This window comes from Carex rostrata, chromosome 5 (genome assembly GCF_964058835.1).
Source record: "Carex rostrata chromosome 5, lpCarRost1.2, whole genome shotgun sequence".
Lineage (NCBI taxonomy): Eukaryota > Viridiplantae > Streptophyta > Magnoliopsida > Poales > Cyperaceae > Carex > Carex rostrata.
Window position 1 is genome coordinate 1,424,749 of NC_135922.1, and position 13,120 is coordinate 1,437,868.

At 34.6% G+C, this 13,120-nt stretch overlaps 1 protein-coding gene across 1 annotated transcript; it reads right to left on the bottom strand.

Annotated features, from left to right (window-relative positions):
• Positions 1-11,487: 11,487 nt before the first annotated feature.
• On the bottom strand, positions 11,488-12,849 carry LOC144554342 (peroxidase 60-like). The gene is made up of 4 exons (XM_078302668.1): positions 12,637-12,849; positions 12,311-12,490; positions 12,008-12,167; positions 11,488-11,903 (listed from the first exon to the last, which is right to left on the bottom strand). Exons 1-4 carry the CDS (start codon positions 12,847-12,849, stop codon positions 11,488-11,490), a joined length of 969 nt encoding a protein of 322 aa, XP_078158794.1.
• Between the last annotated feature and the right edge of the window lie 271 nt (positions 12,850-13,120).

Here is a 13,120-nt window from a genome sequence, read left to right on the forward strand (position 1 = left end):
AATGACAATATCTAAAATTCTTAAACTAATAAATTAAAGTAGAGGTTTCAATGAATGACAATATCTAAAATTCTTACAATTTTCTCGATGACCGGTGTGTATGTTTCTGGATAAAAGCGTTCCTTGGTCTCCTTATCGAGCTTTTGTCTTCCTAGTCTCCAGGTGACATGCCTATGCTCAATCGACATTTCAAGGACCTCTTCTGGTTTCAATGCACTTGTTGAGCCTTGGGAAGACGGATCACTAGATGCTTTCTGGTCTGCAATCGTCTGCATAGCATCTGTAAGCCTACTCCGAAAACCCTCGCCCATGTAACCTCTAGATCCTAAGAAATGCGGATACTCGTTTTTGGTCTGATTCTCCTTTCCAATCTTGCTAGCAGCCTACAATTAATATGTCAAGTCAATCATTGTAGGCCTTAATTATAAGAGAATTTGAATTCTTACTTAGAGATTAGGTAGGTGATCCGCATAAATAAACATACCTGAAACTCCTCCGTCTCTCGATACTTGACAAATACCTCCCAGTCTTTTTCTTCCATATTTTGCTCGGTTTACACCCGCGCGCCACAATTTAGTCATCTCGGATCGCCACCTCCGGTGATAAGTAGCCATCTTCTGATAATAATAGTTCCTCACTTTTACGTCCTCTTTTATACCCCATCTCAGCTGCCAAACAAAAGATAGATTAGGGTTTATAAAATGAGCTGAATTAGAGCTTAAATGGTGCTAGATCTAACATCAAACTTGAGAAAAGAAATGATCAATCAATTAATGAACCTGAGAAAAGAAGAGTGAGTTAGCTGATCAATGCCCACTAAATTAGCTGCTGCGCCAACCAACGGAGGAAGAAAGAAGACTGATTCTGTGAAGAATCAGACTTAGGAAAAAGCTAAATAGCGACTATCAGTATCGGTTCTATCACTAAAACCGATACTGATAGTATCAGCATCGGTTTTAAGCTAAGAACCGATTCAGATAAGCCGATCTTGATTTCAGTTTTTCCACTAGTGCTATCAGCATCGGTTCTGAGCTTAGGAACCGATGCTGAAAGTACTATTTATTTAAATTATTACTATCAGCATCGGTTCCTAAGCTAAGAACCGATGCTGATAGTGCTATTTTTTTTAATTCCATAGAAAGATATTTTTTTTTTGATTCCATAGAAGAAACAAGTATATTTTTTTTTATTCCATAGAAGAACCAAGAGTCGATATCACAAACTTCACTTGCTCTCTCTCCAGACTCCAAAAAGTCGGTATGGATTGAAACAAATTGCTCTCTCTCTCTTGCTCTTTTTTTTTTTTAATAACTGGAGAGTACATGAGATTGAAACAAATTGAGCACTCCAGAAAGTCGGTATGGATTGTGGCTATCTCATTTTTTTCTCCAGTCTTCTTTTGAGGAGATGTAGGATTCAAAGTCTTTCGCCCCTTGATTTTATTCTAAGATGGAGGATTCAAAGTCTTTACTTCTTTGATTTTATTTTGAGAAGACGGAATATTCAAAGTCTGATCTTCAATTCGTTAGTCTTTCTCCGCTTCGCCATTTCGCTTTCGCCTTCTATGTCGTCCGAAGATAATTTCGCCATTGCCGACTTTTTGGAGTGTGGAGAGAGAGCAAGTGAAGTATATGATATCGATCCTTGGTTCTTCTATGGGATCAAAAAAAAATATACTTGTTTCTTCTATGGAATGGAATCAAAAAAAAAATATCTTTCTATGGAATTACAAAAAATAGGACTGTCAGCATCGGTTCTTAGCTTAGAAACCGATGCTGCTAGTAATCCGCATTATTTTAAATAAATAGCACTATCAGCATCGGTTCCTAAGCTAAGAACCGATGCTGATACTTGATAATTAGCATCGGTTTTTAGTTTAGAACCGATGCCGATACTATCAGCATCGATTTTAATCTTAGAACCGATGCAATTAGCTCAGGTTCTGTGGTTTCAGTGGATATTAGTATCGGTTTTAGTTATAGAACCGATACTGATAGTTATGAGTATCGGTTGGTTCTTACAGCCGATTCAGATAAGCCGATTTTGATTTCTGTTTTTCCACTAGTGTCAATCTATCATCTCAAAACATAACATAAAGAATAAGATAATAACACAAGAAAATTAAAAAAATTGATATATCATCAGTTTTTAATATATTCTTCAAACATTTTGTACTTGAACATACATATCTTCAGATTTTCCAATTCCTTTGAGTATTCCAAATTGGTAACAAAAAAAAGTATATCAAAATTTGTTACCAATTTCAAGACACCAAATCATACCGCAGCTAATGCCAAAAAAAACTTTTGACATCAATTTGTTTCCAATTCCTTTGAGCATTCCAATTTCTTTAAACCTTTTGACAACAATCTGGAATGTGACTGGCACTATTTGTGTATCATGCACACACAAAAATAATGAAAATTAAGAAATTTTTGAAAAATTAATGATTTTTTTTTTTGCCATTTATTAGAGACAACTTGATATTCGAAATCGTTCATATTTAATATATGGTCACTAATAGGATTATCTTAATTGCTCGAATTTGGTATAGTTTTATGCAATCAATTTATTAAAAGGACCAATATGTCTATATTAGTGCCAACCAGTCAAGTTCCTCTATGCGCACGCGCTATTAAATTAATGTCAGAGTAGTTTCATTTTTCAGATTAATAAAATTTGACAAAGACTTCACTGTCCCATTTTTCAAATTATATAATATATTAGTTGGGGATAAATACTTAATCTGTATTCTATACCAAATAATATTTCTTATTCTAAGGCATGCCCCATTACTGGGATATCACCTAGTATTTGAAAAACAGATGTGACGATTTCATGTATAACATGTTATTATGTGTCACTAATAATATGCCCTCTTCTATTTCAGTATTTTCCATAAAATTATGAAAGAAAAACCTAGCTTTGTGCTAGAAGCAAAAATAACCAATGAAGATGTAGATTCACAGCGAGATTTTTTTATTCTGTTTTTTCTAATATTGTGATACTTGCAGAATTAATTGTGAAAGTCATGAGACATTTAATCTGCCACATATATTTGTAGATAGTAGATGCATAAAATGCAGGAGAAAACAAATTAATTTCAGTAAAAAATAAGACTAAAATTCAAGGAATGTGAATCAATTTAAACTTGCATTGCATAACTTGGCCATCACAATTATAATATCTTAATTGTCTAAGCAACCTATGATTAAAACATGGAGACACTCATAAAATTTATGCACGTTCTTTTTTAAAGGCTTGTCAACATGATTTATATAAGCTCTGTTTAGAAGAAGAACAATACTGGCAACAACGGTCAAGATTACAATGGTTTTTAGAAGATGATCTTAATACCAAATTTTTTCATGTAGTTGCATCAAATAGGAAAAAGAAAAATACTATTGGTAGTTTAGAAATTGATGGTTCTATGTGTTTTGATCAATCTTTAATTTTACGCCATATCAATTTCAACAAAAGCTCCTGGATACCGATCAATCAGGGGTCTGACCAGATGACAATCATATCGGCATTATTGGGCTGCACTAAAACATATTTTCCTGTTACTTATCTAGGCCTACCACTGACGATTAATCGACCGACAAATGCAGCTTTTATGCCGTTAATTGAAAGGCTTTAGTCAAAGTTAGAAGGATGAAAAGCCAATCTCATCTCAAGAGGAGGCCGCCTCCTGTTGATGAATGCTGTTCTAAGCTCGGTCCCTATCTATTTCATGGGATCCTTCCTATTGCCAAATTGGGTCCTTAAAAGAATTGACAAAATTAGAAGGTCATTCTTATGGGGGAGGTCTCATGGTAACAGAGGAATATCCTTAATCAATTGGGATGCTGTATGTACTCCAAAACAATATGGTGGTATGGGAGGGGCAGATTTGGAAAAGAGGAATTGGGCTCTCCTTCTCAGATGGTGGTGGAAATTATACCGGCAACAAGACTCTCTATGGGCTCGCACTATTATTACCATTTGTTCAATCACGGCACAAAGGCATACACATCAGGTATGGAAGGTCAGCGGTTCATTTTCTTGGAATCAATTACTTAAATTGAAACCACTGTTCGATTTATGCACCTCTTGACTGATCGGTTCCGGGGCGTCTATATCCTATTGGTTTGATAACTGGACCATGCCAACTATGTCCTCACTCATGGCGCCACTTCAAGAAAACCGCACATGGTCCCTCCAGGTTGCAGCATCAAGGGGATTACCATATTTTGACAGTATAGGTGGAATCTGACACCTACCAAAACTTATTCTGCTGGATCACTATACAAGGTCATTTCTACTCTTGGAAGAACAATTGAGGGCCTTCCTTTCACATGGCACTTGAAAATCCCACCTACTGTCAAAATATTTGCTTACCTATGCATACAAGAGAGGCTTTTAACCCAGGATGTCCTGATGCGTCGGGGAATACAGAGTAACCGGAACTGTGTGCAGTGTCAACGTTGTTTGCTTGAAACAGCACAACACTTGCTATTTCAATGTGAATATGCGGTTTCTTTCTGGAGCAAATATAGAGTGTATCTGGGTTACAGTATTTTGCATAGAGGTGATTCCATTAAGCAGACAGTTATCAGGTCATATAGAGGAAGCCTTCACCTGATACCAAGATCGAAATGGGGCGTGTGGTTCTTTGCCGCATGCTGGTTACTGTGGAAGGAGCGCAATAGCAATGTGTTTGAAAATAAATGTATCCCGCCATCTTTACTATCTGAACAGGCATATAAAGAAGCAAGGCTGTGGTTGAAATACTGCTAACAGTCCTAGTTGTTGTTTTTATTTCTGTTTTAGTTGTTTTGTAGTCTGCTGTATTTTGTACACAATCCTGATAGCTACTATCCGGTTTTCAAAAAAAAAAAGATATTCGAAATCGTTCATATTTAATATATGGTCACTAATAGGATTATCTTAATTGCTCGAATTTGGTATAGTTTTCTGCAACCAATTTATTAAAAGGACTAATATGTCTATATTAGTGCCAACCAGTCAAGTTCCTCTATGCGCGCGCGCTATTAAATTAATGTCAGAGTAGTTTCATTTTTCAGATTAATAAAATTTGACAAAGACTTCACTGTCCCATTTTTCAAATTATATAATATATACTTTGTTGGGGATAAATACTCAATCTGTATTCTATACCAAATGATATTTCTTATTCTAAGGCATGCCCCATTACTGGGATAGCACCTAGTATTTGAAAAACAGATGTGACGATTTCATGTATACCACGTTATTATGTGTCACTAATAATATGCCCTCTTCTATTTCAGTATTTTCCATAAAATTATGAAAGAAAAACCTAGCTTGTGCTATAAGCAAAAATAACCAGTGAAGATGTAGATTCACAGAGAGTTTTTTTATTCCGTTTTTTCTAATATTGTGATACTTGCAGAAAATATTTAATTGTGAAAGTCATGAGATATTTAATCTGCCACATATTTATTTGTTGATAGTAGATGCACAAAATGCAGGAGAAAACAAATTAATTTCAGTAAAAAATAAGACTAAAATTCAAGGAATGTGAATCAATTTAAACTTGCATTGCATAACTTGGCCATCACAATTATAATATCTTAATTGTCTAAACGACCTATGATTAAAACATGGAGACACTCATAAAAAATTGTGCATGTTCTTTTTTAAAGGTTTGTCAATTACTTGTTTATATTGTGCTTTTAGATTAAGTTCTTAATTATGTATGTTATTCATATTTTTTTCATTTATTCATGCAGTGTCATCTGTCAATAATGCCGTATGAAGAGAACAATTTTCATGACATCCGTATCCAATGGTGTAAGCTCTTATTGCAATTATTAGTTTAATTGTCATGCAAGTACTTGACGATGGGAGGATTTGGTGCTGATATATTGTTGTTTGTGGTTTAAAACAGTTCTTGTTTACGGGTTTTTGCATTGAGACACTTTGGTGTTGGTTTTAATAATGATGTGGTAAAAACAGTTGTTAGTTTTCGGGTACAATGAAATATTGCTCTATATATTGGCTGTATGTGTGATATTGCCAGCTTGTTGGCTAATAATTGTTGTATACTTTATATATATATATATATATATATATAGGCTGTGGCTAATTTGCTGCCGGCAGCATTTCTGCCGGCGGTGCTGCCACAGTTTTTTCTATTTTTTGATGTTCAAACGACAAATCTAAACCGTTAGATGTTTAATCTATATTATAATCTACTTGGAGACCAAAGTTTACATTTTTTGAAATTTTTTTACTATATATTAAGCTGGTTTGAAAACCGCTGATTTCAATGCTGCAGAAATTTACTGAAATCAGCGGTTTTCAAACCAGCTTAATATATAGTAAAAAAATTCAAAAAAATGTAAAATTTGGTCTCCAAGTAGATTATAATATAGATTAAACATCTAACGGTTTAGATTTATTGTTTGGACATCACTCGGCTAAATATAGCCCCGGCAGCACCTCTGCCGAAATGCTGCCAGCAGCAATTTAGACAGACCCTATATATATATATATATATAGAGTTAGGCTGGGGTGCTATGGATAGCATAGTGGCCTCCCGTGCTACGGCTCAATATTCAAGTTTTCAAAATTCAAACGGTCGATCCGAACCGTTCATTGTTTAATCCATATTGAAATGTGCTTGGAGACCAAATTTTACATTTTTTGGAATTTGTTTACTATTTATTAAGCATTTTTGAAACCGCTGTTTTCCAGTGGTGCAGAATTTTAATAAAAACAGCGATTTTGAAACTATCTTAATAAATAGCAAAAAATTCCAAAAAATGTAAAATTTGGTCTCCAGGCACATTTCAATATGGATTAAACAATGAACGGTTCGGATCGACCGTTTGGATTTTGAAAACTTGAATATTGAGCCGTAGCACGGGAGGCCACTATGCTATCCATAGCACCCCAGCCTAACTCTATATATATATATAACTCTATATATATATATATATAGAGGTTGGCTAAGATCAAAGTGGTAGTTCCTAAGCTTTGGTGCTACCAATTCGTTTTTCAATTTTCAAATTTCAAATTGTCGATCGGAACCGTTCAAGTTGTTCTCCATATTAAATTGTGCTTGGAGACCAAATTTTACATTTTTCTGAATTTTTTTACTATTTATTAAGCCACTTTGAAAATCGCTGATCCAACGGTGGCTTAATAAAACAGTAAAATCAGAAGCCACCGTTGGATCAGCTGTTTTCAAAGTGGCTTAATAAATAGTAAACAAATTCAGAAAAATATAAAATTTGGTCTCCAAGCACAATTTAATATGGAGAACAACTTGAACGGTTCGGATCGACGTTTTGAACTTTAAAAATTGAATAACAAATCGGTAGCACTAAAGCTCAGGAACTACCACTTTGATCTTAGCCAACCTCTATATATATATATATATATATATATATATAGAGTAAGGCTTGGGTGCTATGGATAGCATAGAGGCCTCTATGCTACGGCTCAATATTCAAGTTTTCAAAATCCAAACGGTCGATCCGAACCGTTCATCTTATTCTCCATATTAATATCTGCTTGGAGATCAAATTTTACATTTTTCTGAATTTTTTTACTATTTATTAAGCCACTTTGAAAATCGCTAATCCAACGGTTTTACTGTTTTGTGCAGCCACCGTTGGATCAATAATTTTGTAAAATACTTAATAAATAGTAAAAAAATTCAGAAAAATGTAAAATTTGGTCTCCAAGCAGATATTAATATGGAGAAGAAGATGAACGGTTCGGATCGACCGTTTGAATTTTGAAAACTTGAATATTGAGCCGTAGCATAGAGGCCTCTATGCTATCCATAGCACCCAAGCCTTACTCTATATATATATATAAAGAGAGAGAGAGAGAGAGAGATGGGCTATGGTGCATTGCATTGCATGGAAGGGTTTGTGCATTGGATCATAAATCTAAAATTCGAAATCTAAATGGCCGATCCAAACCGTTCATCTTGTTCTTCATATTAATATGTGCTTGGAGACCAAATTTTATATTTTTCTCAATTTGTTTACTATTTATTAAGTATTTTACAAAATTGTTGATCCAACGGTGGCTTAACAAAATAGTAAAATCAGCAGCCACCGTTGGATCAACAATTTTGTAAAATACTTAATAAATAGTAAAAAAATTCAGAAAAATATAAAATTTGGTCTCCAAGCACATATTAATATGGAGAACAAGTTGAACGGTTTGGATCGGTCATTTGGATTTTGAAATTTATATTTATGGTCCAATGCACAAACCCCTCCATGCATTGCAATGCACCATAGCCTATCTCTCTCTCTCTCTCTCTCTCTCTATATATATATATATATATATATATATTGCTTGTTGCATGAATTAATATATATGTCGAGTACTTGTATATGTATAAATATGTTGTTGATGTCTATAATATTTGTTGTTTAAAAAATGGGTATAAAATGAATGCATGCAAGTTTATTGTTGCTTTCCTAGTTGGGTTTTAAAAATGATTAACAAATATATGATGGAGGCCAGCATGAAATACAAGAATTAAGAATAAAACATAATAATTACATATACATCACCATCGGCTTGAAAATTAATGACTGCTAGAAAACTTGAGCCAATGCCAATTCAAATAAAACATATGATGCAAGACACTTTTACAATTGGCTATTAAAATTCAAGTCTACCCTTGCAATTACTCAATTCTCTATCCTTGCAAATACTAGATGGGGCCCACACTTTATATCGTTGTTGGGGGTGTCAATGGTACCTCTTTAGCCATTTACCTGACCCGTATTGTATTCGATGAGGCGAGTATGGGTAAGATTTTTTTTCCGTTAGCTTATTAGGTATGTGAATGGATAAAAAAAAATTTGTTAACCAAATGGGTAAGGGTATGGATAATGATTATTTTATACCCATTACCCTATAGGGTAACTATAAAATCTACATATATATACAATTCAATTTCCAACCCACTTAAATATATATATTCGTGTTTTTGAATTTTCTTTCTTTATAAAAAACAATTTAGTTTGAATTGATTGCACATTTATTTTTATTTTTTTTGTTACAAATGTAATAACATATTAATGGGTAAGGTAGGGTAGGATAAGGTAAAATTTTAAGGAAAATTTCCAGTGTACCCATCTAAACTTTTGAAATAGCCAATTTCTCCGTCAAACTACTATAATATCCAATATCCCCATTAAAAATTAACTTTCTTTCTTATATCCCCTGTTATTTTTTCCCTATTTTATTTAACTATTAAAAAAGTTCAATGGACCATTGTATCCATTAAAATTTTAACAGGATCTAAGAAGAACTTTCGTTTTCTTTTGAGATGCTTCAACATCCTTCAGCGCTAATCACACCAAATTTTCATGGCCTCCTTCTTGTGCGATTCACTCTCTCTCTCTCTCTCTCTCTCCCGGTCCTGTGTCTCTTTATAACATTCTAAACTAACTACTCGGTAATGGGTTATCGTCTCTTCATCCTCAAATATTTCATCTCTTCTTTTTTTCTAACATCACCATTAAAAATCACTATCTCTTCATCGTTCAGGTTTACAAAAAGAATGCTAATTGGCTTGAGATGAAAAGTTCATTGTGGAACCACCATCTTATGATATGAATCCAGTGGTAAGAATTTTATAGAACAAGAGGAGAGGAAATGAAATAGAATTCACTAGATTCCATTTGGGAATGCAATGAGTTATAATGATGTCAAGTAGCGGTTTATGCGCATGAACTCAAACTCCAATTAGAACCCGAACTCCAATTAATGACCTGAGCGACATCATCATTTAAGGAGAAAAGAATTCACTACTAAATATACCTTTAGCATTTGGACATAAACGTATTTTAGATTACTTTTTCTATTGATGCCGGTAAGAATATCTGCACCAACTTTCTCAGCGAATCCAATTTTTAAAAAAAATTACTCTTGAGTGCTCAGTGTTCGATAAAATATCTCAATCAAGAACATTGTACTAGATTTCAGTTGTTTGTAGTAAAAATGCATTTACTGTACAGTACAATATTTATACAATGCAAGATGTAGCGGCATTAGAGAGTGAGATGGAATTCGGTGCGCGAGATGTATCGACATTAGGGAGTGAGATGGCTTTGGTGTGTGAGATGAGGGGTCCGGCGGAGGAGGACAACAAGGGGATAGATTCTAGTGAATTGCGATTAGTAGCGTAAGAAGAGATGGGTAGCGTTTGTAGAAGAAGAACAAATGTTAAAAGCACTGGACGTTTCATTGGACACCTCAAAGGGTATAATGGTCAATTAGATTTTTAAAATAATTAAATAAAAAATAAAATAAATAAAAGGGGATCAAAGGAAGAGTGTTAAATTTGTATGGATAGATTGGATATTATAGTAGTTTGATGGAAAAATTGGCTATTTCAGAAGTTTAAATGGGTACACCATAAATTTTTCCAAATTTTAATGGGTAAGGGTACAGTATGAGTAAAGTCAATTTTAATGGGTATGAGTATGAAAATGCATCCACCTGATCTGTACCGTACCCATTGACACCCCTAATCGTTGCAAATACTTACTACAGGTGCCAAATCTCAGATTTGTTGCATGGGTGCTTTTTAAATGCACATGCTCATGTAAAAAGAATTCAAAAAGTTATTACATGGGTAGCCCATGTAACAAGTCGGAAATTGAGTCGTTGCTTGTAGGCTTGTAACATGGATAGTTCTTACATGAGTAACCCATGTGACTGCCATTTTTCGGGCTTGTTGCAAGAGTGTTCCCATGCAACAACCAAAGTGTTGCCCATGTAAAACATCCAAATTCTAGGAGTGTATTTAATTAGTAGCCCAAATTTCTTGTTCTTGATCTAAGTTAACCTATATATTTAAACAACAACAGCACATATATCTTACTAATTATAGAAGTATCTTATTATCTTAATATAATTAATGGCCCAATAAAATTACGCAAGGTGCTAGACGACCCACAATTTTGGATATTTTAAAGATTTTCAGCGCACAAGACCACAACAGGGAAATATTAAATGATCGAAGCCAAGACGTGATGTCCATAAAATTTGCAAGGGGATCACCTTAACATTTCCTTGGAAATAGTCATTAAATTTATAGAAATAAACACGAAGTTACAAGCAATTTTCTGTACAGTCTCATTGCAGTAAACTAAATCCACAATTTTCATCAAAAAAAAAAAACTTAATCGTGAATTCTGTTCTGAATTTCCGAACATGTATATATGAAGACATTTGCTCAATTTTCTCAATTTAATGAGCTGTTTCAACTCCATATTTTCCGAAAGATCCCATTCAGTACATGCATGATTACTCGATCAAATACATAATCCCGAGACAAAAAGTTCATGGAAATTAAAAGTTACATAAAAAAATGAAAGAACACCGCACATACAAAGAATGCATAATTAAAACATGATCGAACAACAAAAAGAAAGGTCTCCAAAAGATGAGGAAGAGATAAATTATATTGATGCTGGAGACTTAGTTTGTTTTGTAGCATACTTTCCTGATTTGACCCTGGTTTCCGGTATACACACCGAGCGAGCCCATCTTTACCAATACCTTGCCGAAGTTGTCCAAAAAGTAATCATTATTGTCAGCCAAGGCCTTAACAAATGAAGAGGTACTTGAATCGAATGCCAATGCATTATCGATCGGCAGAACACCCTTGCCTTCGAGCAGCTTCTTGTAATACAAGTTGTCAACAGTGCGGACACTGTCAGGACCGTCTAAGAAGACAACATTGGTGTCGGTTGAGGTGTCATTTTTGCAAATAAAGCTGCTGATGAAAAAAACATAGAAGGCATTCAAGCTTGGGTCGGGCTTATTAGTGCCCTTGTAGTTGTACAGCCTGTCCTTGATGACATTGCAGTGCGTCACTCCAACTGTGTGTCCACCTAAAAATAAGAAATGAAGATGTCAACTATGTAATTAATGAGTTTCTTTATTCTTTAATATATATTCTGTAACAGTTTTTGTTTGAAATTTAACGATTAGTTACCTAGCAAACAAACTGTTTCAAAGGGGCTGAAGCCCTGGTCTCCATAATATTTAAGTGCCTTAGAAACAGGGATATCTGGTGCTGGGAGATCAACATAAGATGCAAGTCCAACGATGCCATCCCTTCTTCCCATTGGTACCTCAAAGTACTTTCCTTTAGCCTTATATTTATTGATAAAAATGGGAAATGAGAATAAAAAAATCATTAGACAACATAATATATAGCAGTTGTTAGAAGATCTCCCTAGTAATATATATTAATTGGTATAAAGTAGATGCACCAAAACTTTTAAGTTTAACATACCGCGACAACTGCATCTCGAGTAGCAGCTGCAATGATGTCAGAACAAGAGACCACACCTGGGCATTCCTGCTCTAATGCTGCTTTGATGGTATCAATCAGCTCATAGCCTTTAACAGTGAAGTTCGGGACGGCAGTTTGCTCACTGTTCGGGCCCCGCAACAGTATTGATGCATCACATTTCTGTATTTGGGTTATCGACATTTATTAGAAAGATATTGAACAAAAATATATCCAAAATAAGATTTTGAAGGATGACTTGGTTAAAGCAGTGAAAATATTGTATAAAGTAAACTAAGTGTGTGAAAACAAGGCAGTTGATATTTAACCTTATCTCCCAAGCAATCATGGAACTGGAGGCGTAGGAGGAATGCAACGATATCTGGGTCATATGCAAAGCGGGCATTGACGATTCCCTTGATAATAGACTCGACATCTTTGGTCCCACATTTGCCTGTGTAATGGCCTACTTTCAGCTGGCCGTAGCAGGAACTGATGAGACCAAACACAAGCAGAGTAATAATGGTTTCCCGGCTCACCATTGTTAACTTAGCTTGTTAAACTTTGTTAACTATGGTAGAGGACGAGCGCCTTGAGGTTGTGGTGATGGAAGAGGAGTTTTCATGCGCTATTTATAGAGGACGGGCTACAATAATCTATATATCCTCCTATCACTATAGGAGGAATTAAGAAAAAGAATAATGAAAGCATTGACTAAGAAATAAGACGTGATGTCCATAAAATTTGCAACTTGATCCTTTCATTATTCTTTTTCTTAATTCCTTTTTTGTTTCTATAAATTTAATGACTATT

Excerpts from the sequence above, each read along its gene's own strand:
- LOC144554342 (XM_078302668.1), bottom strand. The coding sequence starts at position 12,849 with ATGGTGAGCCGGGAAACCATTATTACTCTGCTTGTGTTTGGTCTCATC. Across the intron at positions 12,491-12,636 it reads ATGATTGCTTGGGAGATAAG|AAATGTGATGCATCAATACT; the intron begins GTTAAATATCAA and ends ACCCAAATACAG. Across the intron at positions 12,168-12,310 it reads CTCGAGATGCAGTTGTCGCG|GCTAAAGGAAAGTACTTTGA; the intron begins GTATGTTAAACT and ends AATAAATATAAG.